The sequence below is a fragment of the Passer domesticus genome, chromosome 12 (assembly GCF_036417665.1).
Source record: "Passer domesticus isolate bPasDom1 chromosome 12, bPasDom1.hap1, whole genome shotgun sequence".
Classification (NCBI taxonomy): domain Eukaryota; kingdom Metazoa; phylum Chordata; class Aves; order Passeriformes; family Passeridae; genus Passer; species Passer domesticus.
Genome location: NC_087485.1, coordinates 17,579,433 through 17,601,802, shown reverse-complemented (window position 1 = coordinate 17,601,802; position 22,370 = coordinate 17,579,433). Strand labels below are relative to the sequence as shown.

The following is a 22,370-nucleotide window of genomic DNA, read 5'->3' as shown; positions in this document are numbered from 1 at the left end:
CAGAGCGAGCCCCACCTGACTACAACCACCTTTCAGGTAGAAAGTGATGAAGTTTCCCCCAAGTCTCCTTTTCTCCAGGCTGAGCACCCCCAGCTCCCTCAGTCATTCCTCACAGGGTTTGTGTTCCCAGCCCCTCTCCAACCTCGTTGCCTCCTCTGGATGTGCTCAAGCATCCCAAGGTCCTTCCCAAACTGAGGGCCCAGAGCTGGACACAGCACTCGAGGTGTGGCCTCACCAGTGCACAGTGCAGGGGCAGGATGGCCTCCCTGCTCCTGCTGGCCACGCTGTTCCTGATCCAGGCCAGGAGCCATTTGGTCTTGGCCACCAGGGCTCTGCTGGCTCGTGTTCAGTCACTGCTGACCAGCACCCCACCCCCAGGTCCCTTTCTGCCTGGGCACTGTGCAGCCCCTCTGTCCCCAGCCTGTAGCCCTGCAGGGGTTGTTGTGGCCAAAATGCAGGGCTGGGCACTTGGACTTGTTCAGCTTCATGTTGTTGGACTTGGCGCATCTATCCAGCCTGTCCAGGTCCCTCTGCAGAGCCCTCCTAAACAGATTGACTCATGTTCCCACCTTGGTGTCATCTGTAAATGTATGGTACCCTCCCCTCTCATCCTACTTCTTTTAGTCAGGTCTTCAACTCCACCCCTCTCCCAGCTCACAGCAACACTCAATGAACCAACCAGAAAAATCCAAACAATCCAAACACCACACAGAACTAACACCTAACCTAACAACCTTTTGGCTTCAGCAAAATGTCACAATTGTCTCTCACAATCCACCCTTTCTTTTTATTATCCTTTTATTGCTGAAGCCCTTGCTTTAATGACCCTGTCTGGTCAGCACAAACTGGCTCCTTTTGTGAAGTAGTTGTAAATAAGACTAATCAGTCTTTATTTGGTCAGTGCTAAGTTCAGTCTCTTTAAAAGTTCCTGATTTGTCAGTTCACGTTGCTGTCCACAGTTCTCCTCCAAGTCAAGTCAAGTAGGATGCAGATACACTTGTGTGCAGTGCCTCCATCAGCAGTTCCATCCGTGCTTGCTCAGATGATGCAAACCTCAGACTGTAACTGCAGCATCAAAGATTACCTTCCTCGGTATCCACACCTGCTTCCTGAGTTCTGTGCACTAGAACAGCACACTGCAGGGATGTAGAGGTGAGGCACAGACGCCATGACACTCCATCCAGCAATTTCCAGAGTCTTAAATCATCATTTCCTATTCCTCTTTTGTCAAGGTCTGGTTTGCCTTATATTCCCACTGCTCAACACCCGAGGGATGGCAGCCCAGAGTGGAGCAAAAGGCTCTCTGGTGGCAAATACAGAGGTCTGTCCAGTTCTGCCCTTGACTGTTCACTATTAAATCATCTTTTGAAGATTAACTTTTAAGAGTCACTTCCTTGTACCACTGTCCAAGTTTGGGGAGCAGCTTCCACTGGCCCTTTGACTTGAGAGGTTCTTTTTCTGCAGTCCTGGTGACTGTTCCAGTTGTTGAAAGTACCTGACAGGGACCTTCCCATGCTGCTGTTGAGGTATCATCGTTCCAAGATTTAATTAGAACCCCATCTCCTGGTTTTACCTGGTGTATGTGAAAGTCTAGAGGTGATGTTTGGGGTAACAATAACAACTCTTTTCTTCGAAGATCTGTGAGAGAGAGTGCAATTGCCTGAAGTAATTTCTGAGATATAAGTCATTAGTTTCAGCCATTGGCAAACCCTCCTTCCTTCCCAGATAAGGTAACCCAAATAACATTTCATAGGGAGAAACTCCTGTGTCCTTTCTTGGAGCAGTTCTGATCCGTAATAATGCTGATCTGGTTTCAATAATTAATCTGGTAATATGGTTCTTAAGGATAGCATTCATTCTCTCCACACTTCCAGAGCTTTGAGGGTGCCACAGGGTATGGAATTTCCAATTTTTGTCTAATACAACACATATAGAATATGAAATTTTTTGAAGTAAAGTGTGTACCTTTATCTGAGTCTATTCTTTCAATTATACCATATCTGGGAAAGAAACTTCTGGGCTTTTTTCCTTTTTAGGGAGACAAAGGATAGTTTTGTCACTCCATCAATAGGGGGCACATTCCTACAGTAGCCCTGAAGCTGTCTTACAAACTGAGACTTTGGAAGTGGCTGTCTCTTCCTCCTAGCATAGAAAATGGCTTGTTTTTCAGGTGCCACCTCAAACTCCTGAACACCCTCAGCTCCCAGGAGGCTTGGAGGAATTCAGGTGCTCCATGGACTTCCCACACACTCCCCTCAAAGCAGAGGAAGTAAGAGGGAGTGTGTCTCACTTGCACATTGTCAGTGTGGCAAGCAGGGCTGGAGCTCCCAGTGCCACTGGTGGCCCTCAGCATTGGCCACACAGGGGCCTCCCATCCCTGCAGGCCCATCACAAAGTGCTGCTGGAGCAGCTGGTTGTTGGAGAGGCTGTGCAGGACACGCTGTAGGGCTGCCCAAGGATGCTGTGCAGCACCTATGGAGGGCATTGCTCCCCCTGGAACTCCTCAGGTGGTGCATAGGAAATTTATGGAGGAGCTTTTGCTGTAGCACCTTGAGAAAGCAGCATTTAAATCAGAGAGAGAGGGGAAGAGCCTCAGGAGTCAGATGAGCTGGGCTGGAGTCCTTCACTCAGCTCCAAGAGATCTCACTCTGAGTCTCCTCCTTTTCTAAAAACAGTAAGAAATGCTTTTTAAAGGCAAGTTGTGCCATTAGAGAATTTCTACTGCCAGGAGACATCCCCGTTCACTTTCATGTAATGCACTAATTAATTCATTGATCCGTGTGTATGGGAGAAGATTTTCCCCATGGTCCCTGCACTGGTCAGTGGCATGGATACAGGATGAGATCAGGGTGATTCTGGCTGTGTTTGGGGAATAGGCCCCTCCAGGTACAGCTGCACTTTGCTCCAAGATGCTCTTCTGCATCCATTTCCATGCTCCACAGCTCAGTCTCTCCTGTCTTCCATGCAGGCTTTCAGGATCGTGCCACTGTCAGGTGTGCTGCAGCCAGGAGAGAGCCAGCAGGTCTCCTTCACCTTCTGTGGCCATGCCAACACCATCTCCAATGTCACGGTGCTGTGCCACGTGGAGGGAGGCCCCAGCTACGAGGTGGTGCTGACCGGGGAGGCCTCACGTGTCAGCTACTCCCTGAGACAAAGCCTTAGAGAAGCTGAAGAAGGAAAAGAAGGGTGTCTCTGTGGGGAAGCAACATCCAAAACCAGGGAGCGAGGAAACTAATGCCCCAGGGAGGAAGAAAACCAGAATCCCAGAGAGGAAACCAAAGTGCCAGGAAAAAAGGAAACCAAAGCCCCAAAGAAAGGGGAGCCTAAAGCCCCAGAGAAGGGGGAAGCTAAAGCCCCAAAGAAGGGGGGAACTGAAATCCCAGAGGACCCAGCTGAGATGGAGAAGAACTTGATCTTGAGATTTCAGATGTAGGAGTCATCACAGCAGAATTTCTCCTACTGGGACAGGGTTCAGGGTACCGTGCAGTTACCTGACCCAAAAGGGAAACAAGTCCCATCCTGCAGCTGGAAACAAAGGTCAGAAGACCAGTAAGCCTGAGGAGAAGGTGAGGAAACCTGAACAAAAAAGTGGAGACCAAAGGATGTTGTTTTACCATGCTTTTATTGTATTGGGTTGTATATTGGACTGTTCTGTTCTCCCCTCTGTTGCAATGGCTGTGCTCTGGTTCTCTCCTCCCTCCCTGAAGTTGTCAGTCACCCTTCCTCCTCCCCTGTTACCGTGGTCACCATTGTATCTTTCCTCAAATCCCTCCCCAGTGCCCTGTCCATCACTCGGCAACCCTTCCCTTCTCTCCAGAACCTTCTACTAAGGGCATCGAGTGATTGGTTCAGGGGCTGGGGCCCCTCCCCGAGGTTGTCCCTATTAGTTTCCCTTGGTGACAATCTACCTTTCCCCGCTCCCCCCTGTGCTCCCGTTGGGCTAAAGACCCACTTCTCCCCTGTTTGCTCCCCTCCTTATAATCCCCTGCGTGGTGCCAGTTTGGGGTCTTTATTGGTTGGCTCGTCTGAGGTGTTGTGATCCTGGGTGGATTCAATAAACTCGGATTTGCCCCAGCTGCAGTCTGTTCTGTCTCTTGTGCTGCCTGCTGCTGTCTCGTGCTGAACAAGGCGAGAGCCATAGCCGCTCTCCTGGCCAAGGAATGGGAGGGTGTCCCCCACTGCTAGTAGTGCTGGTGCTAGCTGAGAGGTCCTGAGGGACCTTTGGACAGACCCTGCTTCCAAAGGAATCTTCAGTCATCTCAGCTAGAGATGCAAAGCAGAGTTGCAGAGGGGGCAGTCAGATGATGATGTTCCCCAATGACTGTGTGTCATCTGTGTGGAGGGGGAGGTCATGTGTAGAGGGTCAAACTGCTAAGTCAAAGTGACTTGAATCTAGTTTTGATGCAGAAAACATTTGTGTCTGTTGGCAAATTCCTGTCCAAGTAGAGATAAGGCCTGGCCACTGCCCAAGCCCAATTCTCTCCAACTGGGAGAGAATTCCCTAAATGTAGTTTAAAACAAGGTTCTTAGGAGTAGCACTTAGGAGTAAAGGTGTGAAAGGGTGAAAGATCGATGAACTATCCAATAGCTGTCTCTTCCAGAATTTCCTCAGGATAGAGGTGTTTTAAACACAGCAAACTGTTGGAGTGGTTCTGTAATACTAATACTTAGAGTAGATGTCACAGTACCATCTGTTTAGAGGAGGCTTCTGACAAAGCTGAGAGATACTGTTTCTTGGAACTCTGAAAAATGCAGAAAACTCATGAGACAGCACTGGGTCAAACCATGGAGCCACAGTGCAGAGCCCAGCTAGAGGGGTAGTCTGGTCTGAGAGATACACGAGCAGTTAGAGAACAAAAGACGGATCCTGAAATGACACATGTCTTGTGGATAATTACACCAAAAAGATGGTAAAGCATATGAAAAGCTGGCTATAAAAACAGTAATAGAAACAATTATGTATTTATTACAAAAAAATGCAACAAAGAAAAACACTGAACATCTGACTAGAAAAATTTATGATTCCTAAAAGGATTTTAAATTAATAGACATAATTTCATTATCACCTTAGCAGAACAAAAAGCACACTCAAGAGAACGCGAAGTTAATTACTATTAATACCAAACATATTTTAAACCATAAAAGACTGGAATAGAACTTGGTTCAAACTTACTAATACTGAAACTTAACAAAAATAAAATTACCAAAATGAACTTAGTAAATCTTAGCCTTATTCAATGTAACAGAATGTAACTGAGCATCACAATATTGGGCCTTATTTTAACAGAATTAAAATGAACATCCTTAAAAGTTATAGATATGACATGATGTGACTTAGTCTAAGGTTAACACAAAAAGACAACTAAAAGGTGAATAAGCCGTAAGTGAAGTAACAGCATGATGGTGTACTGGATGGATTAAAGTAGTAAGAAGCATATTAGAATTATGAGTAAATCAATTATGAGAAAAACCCATGGTAACTGCAAATTCCATGGAAACAGAAATTCAGTGAGAGTTTTTAAAGTGCAGGGTTGCTGGGAAATAAATATAATAGCGTGCAATTTAGTATCTTGCTGAACAACCCAACAGCTTTTTGTGACTGTATCTGGCATCATTTTATATGGCAGATTTGTTAGCATTCTTGTTAAAGAAATCAGAGCATGTTAAAATTTGGTAGGTAATAAGGCATTGTATTTATCGCTTTTTAATCTCTCCAGTAACTGCAAAACTATATAAAAAATTTAAAATTTAGTGAGAAAACAAAATAAACTAAAAAACCCTATAGCAACAGGTTTTCAAGGCACACAAACACAGCAGGTAAGGCTTCATCAGACAGAGGTACTCAAGCAGCTCTGCGCTGGAGCAGGGCCTATGCTGCCCACAGGGGAGAGGGAAGGCGCCGTGAAAAGGGAAACTGTGGGCAGAACAGAGGACATGTAAACTACAATAACATAACTATACATCAGTAAAGCTTCTCTCAATATTCACACACCATTCATCCCTTAACTGCCAGAGCCAATCATCTCATTATCCCTCTCTCCCAGCAGGGCCCTGCGGCCGTGAATCCAGCCCGCCGGGGCTGGCCCGGCTCGGCTGCCACCGCCCTGCCGGGGCCGCTGCGCCTCTGCTCCGCAAACACTGCGGGGAAGAGAGCAGGGGAAAAGCAGCAACACACAGCAAACCCTACAACCCGCACCCAGCGAGAGGAGAAAACCACCAAGAGATAAACACAGAAAACACACAAGCTGCATTTTGTTTCACCTTCTGCCAACAAAGTCACTGACTGAGAGTTGCATTTCCAAGGCAAAGATCTGTCTTTTGAGAAACTTCAAACTCAGAAATACCAGTTTTACTAGATGTGGACAAGGCTAGGCCTGATTGGAGGCACAGCTTTTCTCCCAACTCTGCATCATCTTTAATTGGAAAAGAAGCAGTGTGGTCATGAGTCTGGCATCTCAGCCAGAAATGCCAGGCATTAGAGGGAAGAAGTCAGCCTACCAAATGTGATTATTTTTTCTCTTCCATTGGCCTGTCAATAATGATAATCAGAATATATCTCTACATGTTAACATGAAGGTTTTAGTTTACATAAGCAGTAATATATCTATAAAGTCTTTTGAATTATCTTCAAGGACAAGGAAACTTGAACCAATAACTGTGGCCCAGTTTGATTTTTCACTGAAGAGGTTAAACCCAAGGGCAGTTCATGTAATGCTGTCTTTATATGTGGCTGTAGAGATGGGCAAGATATCTATTTCTTCATTTGCAACAGCTCGATTTTATTCTTCACAGCTCCCATTTATGTGGTTTTCTAAAGGCATTGTGTTTCATTTTAATTTGTTAGTAACTTAGTGCAATTCAGTTCATTGGTTAGTAGATGCTAACATAGGTGTCAGTGAGAAACTTTCCTCTGTAATGAGGTTTACATTCTTGTCTCCTGGATAGCAGGTGTGGGTAGAAGTCTTTCTTCTCACAGGTGCAAATTCCTTTCTCACAGGAACTTGTCAGGCTAGCTGTTAGCTGTGCTTAGCCAAAGTAGCAGGCCCGAGCCATCATTTTACAAGGGAACAAGGCTCTTCTTTTATAGGGCTTTACCTGTATGCAACATTGATAGATGTTTCTTTCAATCTTAAAGAATAATCTTAAATTTCTTTCATGTGAAGTTTGACCTTTGTAATATTTGTGTATGATAGATTTAGAGTTAAAATCTATGTTGAATCATGCCTTCACAGAATCACTGACTCATAGAATCATCAAGGTTGGGAAAGCTCTGTGAGCCCATGGAGTCCCAGCTGTGCCCGATGCCCACCTTGTCCCCAGCCCAGAGCCCTGAGTGCCACCTCCAGCCCTTCCTGGGACACCTGCAGGGATGGGCACTGCCAAGCTCCCTGGGCAGCCCCTGCCAAGGCCTGAGCAGCCTTTCCATGGGGAAATTCCTGCTGGAGCCCACCCTGAGCCTGCCCTGGCCCAGCCTGAGGCCGTTCCCTCTGCTCCTGTGCCTGTTCCTGGGAGCACAGCCCGACCCCCGGCTGTCCCCTCCTGGCAGGGAGTTGTGCAGAGCCAGAAGGGCCCCCCGAGCCTCCATTTCTCCAGGCTGAGCCCCTTTGCAGCTGCCTCAGCCCCTGCTGGGGCTCCAGGCAGGATAGAATAATGATGCTATGCAAAGAGCAGTGTATAGACCTGCCACAGGTGCCTTTATCACCACATTTTAAACTTTTATAAATATAAAAAGTAGGGAAAGTGCCAATGTCCTTTGCCAATCCCGCGGCCCGGCCCCGCGCTCGGTGCCGCGGTTGCCCGGTAACCGCGCCGGGCCCGCAGCGTCTGTGACGGCGCCGCGGCCTCAGCGCCAGAGCTCGGCCCCGGCTGCTCGTTCGCAGCCTCGGCGCGTTCGGGCGGCTGCACTCGGCGATTCGCCAAGTGCATTGTTCGCAGATCGTTGTTTTCTGTGAGCGAGTGCTGAGAGTTCGCGGAGATTTTGTCTCTGCGAGCAACTCCAGAACTCGCAAAGCATTGGTCTTTGCGAGGGACTCCTAAATTCGCAGAACATTGGCTTCTGTGAGGGAGTCCTGAACTCGCAGAACATTGGTTTCTGCCAGGGAGTCCTGAATTTCGTTTGAAGGTAAAGATTGGCTCAAGTTTTACTTTCTGGTTTTGTCCCATCTGTGCTCTGAAAGAGAATGCCAAAGGGAAATACAGGATGGGATAAAGCCAGTCTCCAGTTCGGTGGCATGTACAGCTGAGGGGATGAACAATAGATGGTCTACTGATGGTGCTTTTTCTCACTGAAGAAATACAACATTTCCTAAATATACTAGTCTATACATTTTTCCCTATAGTATTTATTTAAACTACTTATAGGTGAATGAGTTCTGTTCAAGTTTCAGTGGGTTGTTATGATCTGGTTATTAAAATCATTAAGAAGATGTTCCCTGAATTAAGGTGCAAAATGAGACCATATGCCAAAGTCAATAGTCTGGATTTTGTGTAACAGTAAATGTGAGGAAGAGAGAGGGAGAAAGAAATAGAAAAAGGAGGGGGGAGGGAGGGGTCTGGGAAGGGGGGAAGAAAGAGAGTGACAGAGACAGATTTAGTAGAAAATTTCACCATTCCATGGATCCCATCCCATCCCATCCAGTCCTCTTCTGGTCTTCTCTGTGGTGAGGTCTTGCAAAATGTAAGAGTGCAATGGATTAACGCAGGTTTGGGCAAGGTGGGACTGCCCAGGTGCCTCCCTGGGGTGGGACAAGTTTGGCTCTGTCTCTTGCTAGTTTTGAATAATCTAAAATCTTTAGCACCAGTATATCCTTTGAGTCTGCTGTGAATTGGGTTGTGGATTTTCAGATCTGTTGTGTTACTTTGCATGCCATGCAGTCATCTGGTGCAAGGGCTCAGGAATGGCTCTGGGGGCACTTTGGGGTCTTTGATGGGCTGTGACACCCCCTGAGCTGCCCCTGCTGGGAATGTCCCCTGGATGTGGCCTTCTGGGGGTGGGGGGTTTTAGAGCTGAGCCAGTTTGTGTGAGGGAGGATGGGTGTCCACTGCCCCTTACCAGAGGTTGTGCCACACACCCAAAATTCCCTCCTGCCCCTCTGTTGATGGGAGGTTTGTGTGCAAACCTGGCCTCAGCAGAGGAGTCTGTGGCTATGACTTGCCCAGCCTGAAGGCAGACAGAGCTGATTTTCAGGACAGCTGCTGGCTTTGGCTTTGTTGTGGATATATTTTTCTCCCTCAGCCTTACTCACTTGTCCCCAGACCTGAGCTAATAGGACAATAGTGTCACCTTTATCTCGTCTCAAGTTCCCTTGCGGGGCTGAACTCACAGTCCCAAGTTCCAGTCAGGAGGCATTTTCAGGGAAGCGTGGGCTTGGGTGGTCTCAGCTTCTTTATTCAGTTTTGTCACAATGGGCAAAAAGTCCTTTATAGCAATATTTAAGCCATGAGCCATAACATTCCAGTCTCTCCCAAGTCCAGTGAGGAGCAGCTGAGAGAGCAGGGGTTGTTTAGCCTAAAGAAGAGGAGGTCCACTCAAGCTGTTCTTAAATAATATTTAAGCTACAGCTTTGTCTGTTCTAAGTATTATTAATGTTTAGCACTTTAGCTCCAGGTTTCAGTATTATCCATCTTTGAATTGCACAAGGTAATCATCTAGTCCAAATAAAGTCCAGCTAGAGGCCTAACAATACTAGCTACTTATGCCAAACAAGCACTTAGCTACTTTCAAATCATATAAAATCTTCAGCACCAGTAAAGCCCTTGAGTCTGCCATGAATTGGGTTCTAGATTTTCAGAGTTGCATTGTTGTTCTTTCCAGTTTTGTTGAGGCCTTGTCGCTCATCTGCAACATCCTCCCTTCAGAATGGCGTCTGGATTCTCGGGAAGGATACCAACACCTCGTCTTTTGCTCAGGGACAGACTGAAGCCTAACACTGTGAGTAGGCTCTGGGGCTGTGCTCAGGCTGGCAAGTGCCCTGGTGTCCCTGGTGTCCCTGCCCCTGTTGTCCAGCAGTGCTGTGAAGCTGCAGAGCCCCTGCCCAGCTCTTTGTGCCGTGCTCCTGTTGGTAGGGGCTGTCCTGGTGCAGTAGGGAACACTGTGTGATGTTTCAGGGACAGCCCAGCGCCTTGCCTGGCTGTGCCACGGGAGCCAAGTGAATCCAATGTGCAGCTGAAGCCCTCAGCATGTGCTTCTGTGCCTGCCCTTTGCCACAGGAATTCCTTCTGTCAGGCTGGGCACTGCCCTGTGCTGCTCTGACCAACCTGCCCTTGGGCACCTGGGCATGTGGGGGGAGAGCTCAAACTCTGCCCAAAGCCTTGAGAGCCACGGCTGGTCCCAGCCAGAAGAGCTTCCAAAGCAGCTGTTCTCTCTCAGCTCCTGGGTGGGCACAGATCCAGCCCTGCAGGCAGCACTGCAGTCAGGGCCACAAAGGTCCCTTGCTGTCTGGAGCTCACTTGGCTGAAGGTGCCCCAGTGCTGAGGCTCTGGCAAGGAGATCCCTCTGTTTTCTGCTGTGGAGGGCTCTGTCAGCCCAGGCAGAGAAAACAAATGCTAATTAACAGAAGAACAAAAACATGGACACATTCCTGTGCACCTCACTCTTGGCACAGCTTTTCTTTCTTGCTTCTCTTGGACTGAGCCAGCAGCGCTGTCTCCTGGCTGTGAGTTGTGAGTATTGTGCAGGGATGGCGTTCAGGCAGTTCTGAGAGCTCCTCCCCACTCTCTGGGAAGGTCACTGCCTCAATCCAGTGAAACATAGGAGGAAACAAATGCCCAAAGAGCAGAAATCCCCAAACATGTCACATCAAATCACGGAGAGACTAAGGGGATACAGCCATGTGGTTGGAGTGTGTGTATTGCACTCGGTATAATTAATTTCTTGGTGCTAAGTATTTCAGCAGGTAACTTCCAGGGCTTCCAGAACTGTCCTGGTGGCTGTGATCACAAATTATTCATCAGTAGTAAGTGAACAAGAACATGGGCATTTCTGAGACTCTTGCTGTTTTTTTGCCTTTCAGCTGACTCCCTCTGCCTTCCAGCAGGAGGTATCTCTCAGCACCAAGCAGAGGCTGGCCAAAGCTAAGAAGCTGAGTCTGCCTCAGATTGTCCAGCCTCAAGACAAGCATGAGAGCTCTCATCACAAGGTAGCCTTTCCCTGGCCTTGCTGTTTGATGTGATAATTGAGGAGAATGCCAAAAGAGCAGCAAGGCTTGAGCCTGCTCAGTGTGGTCCAGGAGCTTTTGATCAGCCCAGGGCAGAGGTGGAAGAGCCACTGTTTGCCCAGCGTGGGCTGGGGAGACGTGCTCTCCCAGAGTCTGTACTTCACTGGGGATCAGATCAGAATCTTCCTCCCAGCAGCTGAACCTGTCTCTCTTGTGTCTGGCCTCTCCTTGCAGTTCTTGGCAGCTGAGCCAGAGCAGAGCTCATTTCAGCCTTGCCCACCAGAGGTGGTGTTTCAGAACTACACCCCTGGTGAGGTCTATGAAGTGCCGGTGGTTCTGAGGAACAGGGACAAGGTAAGTGCTGGGACGTGGAGGTTTAACGCTGCGCTGGGAGAGGAGAGCAGAGAAGGGTGGTTAAGGATGGCACCAGGGCATGTCCACCTGTCTCCACAAGTGGCAAAACCATCATTCCATGTCTGTCCTGCAGGTTCCTCACTTGGTGAAGGTCACGTTGGAGAGCTCACCTTATTTCCAGCTGGTGGGCCCCAATGACGTGTGCTGCAAGGTGCCACCGGGCCTCTACGCAATTGTCCGCGTCCTCTTCACCCCTGGGCAGAACAAAGTGAGTCTGGAGGTCCCAAGAGATTGGTGTCTTCAGTGGAAAGTGGACCTGCAGGGCTGGATTCAGGGCATCTGGCCTGGGTTTTGAGGACCTCTGCTGGTTTTGGTGGAGTTGCACAGGATCTGGAACTGGGAGATACTTTGCCCATGTTTAAGATGGGGATGAATGCTCTGTGCTGAGACAGTTTCTTTTCCCCACAGGATTATTTCCACAAGCTCCTCTGCACCACTGAAAGGGAAGAGTTCATTGTGCCAATTCGGGCCATTGGTCCCCGAGCCATCCTGGACTTCCCTGACCAGCTGGACTTCTCCACGTGTCCGGTCAAGTACAGCAGTGAGAAGACTCTGCTGGTTCGCAATGTCGGTAACCGGCTAGCTCGTTACCAGCTGAGCACCCAGAGGTGAGGCAGCTCATCTCTCCTTGTGCAAAGGATGTCACCTTTGGGTGACAGCAGAGTTGGGAAAGAGCAACAAAAGGAAGCAGAGCATCAGAGCTGCTGCCCTGCAGCCCTGGCTGGAAGTGAGCAGGATGGATGGCAGCTGCTCTTGCTTTCGGTGTTCTTAGCAGGATGCAGCCTTTGAGCTGTCTCTGTCCCAGATTTCCTGGGGGGTGCTGGAACATGTTGGTAGCTGGCTTGCACCCTCCTGAGCACAAGCAGCTTCTGAAATGCTGACTCAGCACTGTCAGCAAACAGAGCCATTCTCTGGGGGGCCACAGGCACGAGGCTTTCCAGTGGTCCCTGCATCAGATGCCTCATGTGAGCTGTGTTGTGGGCAGCCTGTGCTGTTCCTGTCAGTCTCAGCAGACAATCACTGTTTCTCCTGTTGGCTGAACTGGAGAGAGTAATGCATTTTTGACATCGTATCTGCAAGGAAACCAGTTCAGTTGAAACCAGTCTCCTTGAACACAGCATTTACCAAAAGTGCAGATGAATGGTGCTTTGAGAGACTTGGTGACAAAATTGGCAGCTTTGCTCACTTGTCAGCTCTGTTTCTAAATTATGTCAGGAGTACTTGGTCCTTGGTGTAATCGTGGCCATACTTTTGCCCAGCCCTGTCAGTAAGGAGAGCTGATGCCTGATGAAAGTAAGCCAGATGTAAATGACTGTTGAGCCTAATTGCAGAGAGTATGGGGGAGATGAGGTCACAGGCTCTTGTGAGGACTGGATCTCCTCACTCTAGAGTCAGTAGCTGTTTCTGACCCTGTCTGTTCTGTCTTCTGCTGAGTGTGGTTGGTTTGCTCTTTGCTTGCACAAGTGAGCAGAAGTGAACTGGGCTGCAGAAGGGCTAACATCCCCAAATCTCCACCAAGAGTCCTGCTATGTCTGTGTTGCAGCCCTTTCTCTGTCATTCCGGCCACGGGAACTCTGGATGTCGGTGGTGCCATGCAGGTGACAGTGGAATTTCAGCCACTGAAGACTGGGGACCATTCCGGGTCCCTTGTCGTGCACTACGACACAGGTGAGTGCTGGGCACTGCACGGGGCACTTGTGCATCCCTCAGAGCAGAGCCCTTTCTAAGCAGAAAGGCTGGTGTGGCCGTGGGTTTAAAGAGGGAGATGATGATAGTTTTCATGGTGTTCATTTTCTAGTCATCTAGTTTGTAGTCATGTAGTTTGTCATCTTGATCCTTGTAGAGCTCAATGTAAATGGCATTTCTAGAGAGCATGTGTGATATTTGTTGTTTGCATTTCGCCTGGGAAAAACTCATCTGCAACAGGAATGGTGAGCTTGAAGTCTGAGCCCAGATGAATCCCAGGAGCTGGCTGGGAATAATGAAGGTTTGAAAGCTCTGGAAATGAGGGAGCCTTTGCTAGGGGTCTGTTCTAGAGGGTGAAATGCTGGCAGGTTGTCCAGGAGATCCTCATGCTGGGCACATGCAGCTCTCAGCTTGTGATACATGTACTGATCCATGGAACTGCTCATTCAGCTAAAAGCTGTGCCACTTTCTTCTGCTGCCTGTGGTTTGCTCTGCTCCTTGTGCTTCCATCAGCCAGTGAGCTGAGCAAAGACTCCCCTTTGCTTGTTCCAGGTGAAGAGACCCACACAAGCCTTCATGGAAGAGCTGTGGATGTCCCCATCAGGCTGGGCAGGAATACTGTGAGCCTCAAGAAGACGTACATCGGCATGTCAAACCGCGCAACCGTGTGCATCCACAACCAGAGTGATATCACAGCCCGCTTCCAGTGGAAGGCTGTTGATACTGAGGAAGAGGAGCATCATCTGGAGCTGAGGTAGGTTTGAAAGATCCATTTCAGTGACATACCTTGCCCAAGGGTAAAACTAACATATGGCTTCAGGAGATACTGGTGCTGTTGAATGGCTTAGGGTAAGCAAACCATCCCATCTCTACCTGGCTCCCCAAACAGTTGTGTGTCAGGAAAAGCTGCCTGAGGTGGCTGGTGGATTCTGCCTCAGCTGTGGCAGAGGCTTTGAGCCACGAGGTTCTCTTGAGGGCTGCTGGCTTTGGAAACCTCTCCTGAGCTTGCAAATGTGGAGTGAACAACTGACTCTCTGATCCATTTGGGCTCAGGGTCAGCCCTTTGCTGCAGAGCTGCTCCTGCACTTCCACTTCTCTCTGCAAAGATGTGGCTTATTAAACAGCCTGCTGGGTTTGTGGTTTGTCTTTCCTATGCCTGCAGGCAGTATCCCAGGATATTTCGGCAGCAAAAGGAGAAGTTGTATGATTTTCTGAAGGAGCGCGGAGTGGACATCACTTGCCAAGAACACCTTGCTCTTCTGACCCGCAGCTTCCAAAGTGAGGTGGCAAAGATCAGAGAAGATGGCATCCTGTGCCATGATGACGTTTTCTCCCTTGAGCCGAAGGTAAATGCTGGCTGAGAACCTGCCTTCCTGCTTGTCTTCCTTCTCTTCCTCCTCATCCCTGAGTAAGGTCACTTGACTGATCCCTGCCTCAGCTGGCTTTGTGTGCCAAGAGAGAAGTCATTGGGATTCTAGTGAGATCAGAGATCTGGTGGCAAAAAGCATTTCTGCCCTGTGGGCTCCTGGCAGGCAGCAGGAGCCTGACTAAAGCTTGCAAACTCTGTTGTCAGTGTTATTGATGAGTGTTACTCACTCCTTGCTTGTCACTGATGCTCTAAATAACGGCTTACAGGACTGTGGTTGAGAACCAGAAATGTGATGTCTGAAGAGAAATGTTTTGCTGTTTCCTTCTGCTTTAGGAGGGTGAGATCAGGCCGAATTGCTCGGCTGAAGTCAGCGTGTTCTTCGAGCCCCAGGAAGCCCGGGTCTATAAGCAAGCAGTTTACTGTGACATCTCAGGTACAGCTGCTTCCCCTGCCTCTCTCAGTGCAGTGAAGGCGAGGTGCAAATACTGCCCCAGGTCACTGGGCTCCTGTGTCATTGCTGGGAAGGGTGTGTGGTCAGCAGGGCAGTGCTGGCACATGCCCACTGTCCCTGCAGCTTCCAGGGCATCTCCTCTCTTTTGATTTTTTTCCCTCTCAGCTGTTCTGAATGCTGCCTGTATTTAGTGTGCTCCTCCTCCCTTGGGAAAAACACTCTGAGGTTGCACCCAGAAGGAGGAAGAACAAAATTTCTGGCATTTCCTAAAGTTCCACTCTCAACATAGACGTAGAAGAAAGGGTGGTCTCTATGGATGTACTGCATCTCCTGAGGGAAGAGAAGGGTCCATATCTTCTCCTGGGACATCATGCAGCTCAGAGTCAGGGACTAGCACTAAGGCAGCCTGGAAAATGCAGGATAGCAGAAGGAATTACTGTACTGAAATAGAAATCTCTCCCCAGGCCGTGAGAAGAGGATGCCCCTGCTCCTCACAGGGGAAGGCCTCGGGCCCCGGCTCCATTTCCAGTTTGAGGAACTGAACATCGGGGAGGTTTTTGTCAGAGTAACCCACAGATATGAGGTGAGCAGCAGGGCTGGGATCCTGGTGGCTCCTAGGGTAGCAGTGAGCCCTGTGGAATTCCTGGCAATTTGGGTAGTTGTGATACTAGTCCATTTTGTGGGGTTTCTTGGAATTTCGATCTTTTGGGTGAGGTCTGAAAGGTGTGTCTGTTGTTTGTGAAACCCCAGTCCCTTCTTTTGGGCAGTCTTCTTTGGAGATCAGCTGGGAGGCTTCCTGCAAAACCGCGTGACACATGAAAGCAACACTGGGTCAAAAAGCTGCATGTTCAGAGGCTTTTGTTCCAGTCCCAGACACAAGTCACCTTTGTGCTCAGGCTGTCCAAAGGCAGCAGGAACAAACTGGCCGCATTTGAGTTCAAGCCCATTGCAAACAGTTTTCAGTCATGTCCCTCCTGCATATTCGTGGGAGTCAGAGGAAAGCCACCCACCCTAGCACTGGTCACAGCACTTGGCAGTGCTTTCCCTTGCTGACCAGTCCCTCAGCACACTTCAGCCTCTGGCTCTAGAAAGGGCAAAGTGTTTCTGGGAAGGAAGCAAAGGAACTTTCTACATCTTTGCTTCTGGTTTCTCCCACTCCTGCTGCAAACAGGTTGGGCTGCAATGGAAGCTGAATGTGCCCTGCCCATGGTGGGGTTGGGCACATTTGAAATCACTGTGGCGATGTCACTGGTAATGCTGGGATGCCCAGTGCTGCTCTTGGGGCCAGCTGTGAATGAACTCGGTGATGCTGAGCAGCCCCTCCGTGCTGTAGGTCTAAGTGGACCGTCTCTGCCAGTGGGAAAACCCCAGAGTGACTCTGGTTATGTGAAGCTGTCAGTGCTTTGCATGAAAAACCCAAAGCTATGCAAAGTTGTATTTCAAAGTTGTATTTTTTTGCTTCTACCATGCAGCAGCACAGGGCATCTTCTGTCTCTTACAGGTGTTAATAGTTTAATTTGAAAGTGACTCAGACTTCTGTAAGAAAGGAAGATTCCTCATGTATTTCCACTTTGCTTTTCTGCTGCTGCTGCAGGCGGTCCTGTTCAACAATGGGCCTATTGAGGCTCCCTTCAAACTCATCCCTCCAAGCACAGCCATGGGCTCCTGCTTCACCTTCCAGCCCCAGGAGGGCATCGTGGCACCCTCCACACTCCAGGCCATCAGTGTCTCCTTCTGTCCCACCATCCTGGGGCAGTTTGAGGAAGAATTCTGCTTTGATGTGTCTGAATCCCCTGAGCCTGTGACCTTCACTATCAGGTGAGGAGGGCTTTGGGAGCTTGGTGGGCACATCTGTAGCTGTCTCTGGGTAATCATCTCCCATCTACCTTATTTTGTGGTGGAGCAGAGAAAAGAGGTGTTGCCTGAGGTCTTAATCTTGGCTCTGGCTCTGGCATCCCTTTAGTGTGGGGGTGCCTGCTGGCCTGTGTGGTACCCAGGAGCTGGAATGACTCCTCCCTGCAAGGATCTCCCTCTGCCTTGGGCCATGGCAGGCAGTGGGATGGATCAGCTTTGGGCAGTAGCTGCTCTGGGATGTCCCACCTGAACAGCCAGCAAAGCCTCCAGGGCTTTGGAGATGGGCCAGCCTGGGGGATTCTGCACCAGCAGCAGTGTTTGTAAAAACTTCTGTTAATAATCCATGCCAGATGGGCAGCAGCAGCCTCACCTCTGCCATCCATGCTGTGGGGACAAGCTGTGCTCCCAACTCCTGTGCACAGAGTGCTCTGGTGCCTCCTTTGCACAGCCAGGCAAGGGCTGATGTGGGAGTCAGGGAACTGTGCAGCAGGAACTGACCCAAGGACTTGGGCACCATCCCATGGGCTGGTGCCATGGCAAAGGATACAATCCTCACTCAGCAAAGGGTAGAGGTGGAAAAAAAAGAAGAAAAGCGATGATAGGAGAAGTAAAAGACTTCAGCTCCAAGGCCTGTCCCAGCTAATCTGTCAGCTGCTGACCATTTTGCTTTGGCTGCCTCCTGTCCACATGGGTTCTGTGCTGAGCACAGGGTGCTGGGTTGATTTGAAATCCAGGGTGGCTCTGGCAGCAGCTTTTATCCACCCTCTCCCTAAGGAGCCCTGAACCCTTTGTGATTCCCTTTAACAAAGGCACTGCCTCCCTGCCTTTGTCCTCGCAGGGGCTACGTGATGGGCCCGACTTTCCATTTCGATGTGTCCGCCCTCGACTTCGGTGACGTCTCCTTTGGTGAGTGTGCCCTGGGCTGGCACCACAGCCTCAGAGGTTGGAGTGCTGCTGAAATGGAGCACTTGAACCTAAGAGCATTCATCACCCGTGTTCCTCCACCACAGCCTCTTCAGGGTGTTAATTCCAGGGCTGCTGGTGCCTCAGGTACCCTTTTGCCATCATGAGATCAAACAGGAGCAAAGGAATAAAAAGTCAGCATCACTGTTTGGCCACTTCTTGTTTCCCTTTTAGTAAGTGGCACAATAAAGAAAGGCACCAGGCAGGAATATGGTTCTGTAATAGCAGATTCATCCTGCTTAATCTGATTTCATTCCCAGGGTTTCTTTAGCTGGGGGCAGCTATTTTATCTTTGTTTCTTTTAACTGTGCTGCTGAATGATGTCTGCATGCGGTTACCCCAGTGGCATTTGAGATTGTGACATCCTTTTTGTGCCTCTCTTGCCTCCCTGCTGGAGTCACTGTTGATGGGCATGGAGAAGCCCTGGGCTGTGCCTGCAGTTGGGTTTTTCTCCCCATCCGGGTTTAAATGACTGTTGGTAAGCAGGCTGGGAGATGTCTCCTCTGCACATAGCTGGCCAGCCAAGCCATAGATCCACTGCAATGAGCTGTAGTTCAGATAACAAAGAAGTAAAATCCAAGCACAGGATTTTATCCTACCAGGATATTCACACCAGGAATCATGAGATATTGATGCCTAAATGGATATTTGTGTCATTTTCTTAGGTTTTCCTCGCACCTTGAACTGTTGCCTGTTTAACACCTCCCTGACACCCATATCTTTTCATCTCTACATTCCTGGGGATGGCTTGGGAGAGCCCAGTGTTTACAGCTCTACTCAGATACGCAAATGCAGTAGCCAGTCTTGGAGGAAGGAAGCTCAAGGTCTTAGGAGGCCAAGGGAATTTGACATAAGGCCCTGCAGAGGGACCGTCCGTGCCCTGGGATCCCAGGATATCAAGGTATGGGAAGAGTCCAGCCCATGGGGCTGAAGCTTCACTGGAGTGTGGGAGGGCTTTAGCTCTGGTGCCAGCTTTGATCATTGTGGGAGTGAGAGATCTGCACTGCTGTGAGGCCTCTGCTAGCTGGCTTACTCGGGATGTTCCTCAAGGAGCACTGTTTTGTTTCCAAAATCATACGCTGAGATCACATGCCATATGGTCAAGTCCTGAAGCCATTCTTGTGTTTTTGAGAGTGATTTATTTGATTGGAAGTGGGCAGAGGAAAGGAAAACTAAAGGTTGGTCTTAAAGCAAGAGCTATCATTGTAGAAAGCAGTTTTCTTTTCTTCCTGGTCTGGTTTCTCATCTCCTGGGCAGCAGATGAGTTGTATTCAGTGCAGGGATCTTCAGTGGGGACAGAAAATACTCTGCAGCCATGCCGGGCATGGGCTGGGCCACACTTTGCCCTCAGCTTCCTGCTGTAAAGCTGGACTCATTCCATTCAAGAAAACAGATTTCTCCTGCATTTATATTATTGTAGTCAGGTGAAAAATTAGTCCCCTTAGCAAATCTGACATTGCCAGAGGGCTTTTTTTACTTTCAAAGACTTTTGCTCTACTTATGGACCAGCAGAAGAATGAAAGCAAAACCCTCCCTTTGTCTACCATGGAACACGAATTGGAGGCCAGCACACATGGGTGATGAGATTTTGGGAGTGACCAAATCCTTGCTGCACTTCTTTTCTCTTCTACCAGGTCACCCTGTGTTCCAACACTGTTGGAAAGTACAAGCTGCAGCTGGTGCTGGACGTGGATGATGTCGGCGAGAAGGTGTTGGCACTGCCCCTCACAGCCAGGTACCAACACCTTTCCTGCACCTGCTTGTCTTTCCTCGTGCATCCAGCACACTGCCTGGCTGCAGCTCCAAAGGAGAAGTGTTGCTTAATGAGCTGGATGTGCCCATCTAGACATGAGAACTGTGCTAGGACAGCAGCCCATAGCGAGACGCTCCCTGCTCGCAGCCAGGCATGGCCCTAGGCCTTTTTCTAAAGGGAGCAGGAATAACATGAATTGTTGGCCTGGGGTTTGGTGCTTGAGCTGGAACAAATTTCCCAAAGGGTTGCCTGTCCTTCTTCCTGCAAGTGGTGAACTTGTGGTGGCTTGTGACCCCCCTGCAGCATTGGTTTGGAACACAGTGAGCAGCCTGCTGAGAGCTGGGGCCTGGTTCACTTCAGCAGTGCAGTGGGGAAGAGGCTCCAGCCAGGAGTGGGGAGAGCAAAAGATCTTACAAAGAGGACTGTAGTCCTTGATGTGGCAGGTCAGCTCAGGTTTTGCTGCTTCCCTCTGGCTCTTTTGAGTAATGTTCTCAGAGTTGAGACCAAAAGTCATTCTTGGTGCAGCAGAATTCCATCCTGCTGTGCTGCTGTGGGTGTCAGTTTGATGCCAAGAGGGATGCAGTTCCTGGTGCCGTTCCCTCTCCCAGGCAGAGCCATCCAGGCAGTGCCTGGGCTGCCGTTTTGTCAAGCAAGTGCAAATGGGGACAGTCAGTGTGAAGAATTGAGGGAGCTGTAGGAACTGGAAGAAGTTGATCACCTGCACAGCGGGCCTTGTGCCCTCCACTGCTGGAAGAGATGATTCAGTTTTCAGGCAGGACAACAGTGCTGTAGCAGAAAAGGGAGTAATTTTCACTGATACACCGAGTCTTGTGTTCCTTGAGCGTGGGTGGGCACTGGTCCTCATTGGAAAGGCTCCCCTGGAGCTCATGGAACACTGGGACTGCTACAGGAGTCCTTGCAGGTGTCCTTGGGCAAAGAAGGGGCAAAACTGCCAAGACAGCTCTGGACTACTGTAGGACTACTCTACTACTCCAATGTATTAGATTTGACAAATGTCTCACACTCCATTGCATGCTCTTGGAGGACAGAAGTTCTCCATGCCCTCAATATCTCTAATTCCCTTTCATTTCTTTGCCCAGATGCGTCGTTCCTTCACTGCGAGTGCTCAACCCTGTGGTGAAGTTGGGGTACTGCTTTTTAAAGACCTGCTATGATGAGAAGCTGACCCTTGTGAATGACAGCGACTTTCCTGGCTGCTACTGTCTTCTCCCTCAGGTTTGGCCTTACATCCATCTCCTCCCCTCAAATGTTACTGAGGGGGTTATTAGGGGAATAAAAGGGTTTGGATAAGACCTTGCTGGTTTCTCTTCAAAGCTAAAGGTTTTCTGAGAACAGGAACCTAAATACAACCTTCAGGAAGCAGTTTAACATATTGAGGAAGATTCTAATCCTGGACTTGTTTTCAAGTAGGAGAGCTTAGAGGGCAGTGAAATCTGATGCAAGGAGGCTGTCAGCACCGAAGTGGGTGTCCGTGGATGCAGCAACTTTTGGACCCCCTGGGGATGCTCAGTACCTACAGCTTGCATCTTGATTTTGCCTTTTTGCTTTCTCCTGAGAATTTTTACAAGCATGTGGGAGTTGTGGTAGACGTTAAGGAGTTTAAAGTTTCCTCAGTTCTGAAGTTGCTTTTGTTTCTGTCCCTTCAAGGAGGAGGCTGCTGCACGGTGCTCCAGCCGTGCACCGACTGGGATTATCGAGGCTCACAGCTCGGTGGAGATCCCAATTGCATTCGAGGCCCGGTCGCTGGGAGAGTGCAGCATCACTGCTGAGCTGGCTGTGTTTGGGAGAGCAGGATCCCCACTGGTGAGAGCAAGGGGAGATGTGTCCTTGAGCAATTCATCCCAGTGGGGTGTAAACTGCACAGGGATTCTTCCAGGAACTTGTGCGGTATGGCTGGTGTGGACAAGGACAGAAGGGATTGATGGCACAAGCAGCAGTTTATGCCTAGGAAAGAGGAAGAGTGGAAGCCTCAAAGGTGGCAATCTCAGTGCCTGAGCCAGCATATAGTTACAAATCTGGGAGATGGGATAACAACCCCAGTCTGAAAGCCAGACCAGTCCCTGGGTCTCATACTCTGCCGTGTTTTCCGATGAACACAAGTGCTGCTTCATTACAACTGTTCAGCATCACACAGGGACATCCCTGAATCCTGCTAAAGCAAGCACTGTTTGCTAAAGCAAACACTGAAGGAATGTTTTGTGCAGAGCTGGACTGAGGCTTCTCTGAAAGCCAGATCCCTCAGACCTGAGAAATACCCATCATATCTCCTCCACAAAAGCCCAGCCAAAACGATATGTATGTCCACACAACTTGCATCTGGAGCACAGACTTTGCTTGTTTTTTTCACCAAGTTTGGAAATGGATAAGGCAAACAATTCCTGAACTAAAGCCTCCTAAAAGAGGACTCTGAAGATTCTAAAGAAGATTCTAAAAGAGTTCCTAAAAGAGGCATATATCGTAACACCAAGAGTGACTACAAAATACAGGCCCAGTCTGCCAGGCACGGCTGCTCTTCATCCCTCCATAGTGTGGTTTGTGACATGAGCACCCCAGCAAAGCCAGCAGTGCTGCAGGATATGTGGGGCTGCTGCAGGATGTGTGTAGCAGTAACACTGAGGACAAAGTTGCTGTCTGCTTTTATTCTCGTTCCTGTGTGCCGCATTGACTGTAACGCTGCTGAGCTGGGCTGTTCTTGTCCCTTTT

General features: G+C 49.3%; 1 protein-coding gene and 1 long non-coding RNA gene across 4 annotated transcripts in view; both read left to right on the top strand.

The window, feature by feature from the left end:
- Positions 1-225: 225 nt before the first annotated feature.
- LOC135279620 (uncharacterized) lies at positions 226-3,999 on the top strand. The gene is made up of 2 exons (XR_010346850.1): positions 226-2,886; positions 2,969-3,999. It is a non-coding gene; the product is annotated as an uncharacterized LOC135279620 (long non-coding RNA).
- A 3,859-nt stretch (positions 4,000-7,858) lies between these two features.
- Positions 7,859-22,370, top strand: part of LOC135279442 (hydrocephalus-inducing protein homolog) — a 31,510-nt gene continuing 16,998 nt past the window's right edge. For 2 of the 3 annotated variants that reach the window (XM_064386831.1, XM_064386829.1), the window contains exons 1-17: positions 7,859-8,122; positions 9,815-9,931; positions 11,013-11,138; positions 11,391-11,510; positions 11,644-11,778; positions 11,979-12,178; positions 13,114-13,238; positions 13,809-14,010; positions 14,419-14,602; positions 14,959-15,058; positions 15,541-15,659; positions 16,671-16,894; positions 17,769-17,836; positions 18,559-18,794; positions 19,528-19,628; positions 20,747-20,882; positions 21,315-21,470. In XM_064386831.1, coding sequence (XP_064242901.1) covers positions 9,860-9,931; positions 11,013-11,138; positions 11,391-11,510; positions 11,644-11,778; positions 11,979-12,178; positions 13,114-13,238; positions 13,809-14,010; positions 14,419-14,602; positions 14,959-15,058; positions 15,541-15,659; positions 16,671-16,894; positions 17,769-17,836; positions 18,559-18,794; positions 19,528-19,628; positions 20,747-20,882; positions 21,315-21,470 — 2,304 coding nt within the window. In that variant the 5' untranslated portion in view covers positions 7,859-8,122; positions 9,815-9,859. The remainder of the gene's footprint in view (positions 8,123-9,814; positions 9,932-11,012; positions 11,139-11,390; positions 11,511-11,643; positions 11,779-11,978; positions 12,179-13,113; positions 13,239-13,808; positions 14,011-14,418; positions 14,603-14,958; positions 15,059-15,540; positions 15,660-16,670; positions 16,895-17,768; positions 17,837-18,558; positions 18,795-19,527; positions 19,629-20,746; positions 20,883-21,314; positions 21,471-22,370) is intronic. The other variant, XM_064386830.1, reaches the window with a different exon arrangement.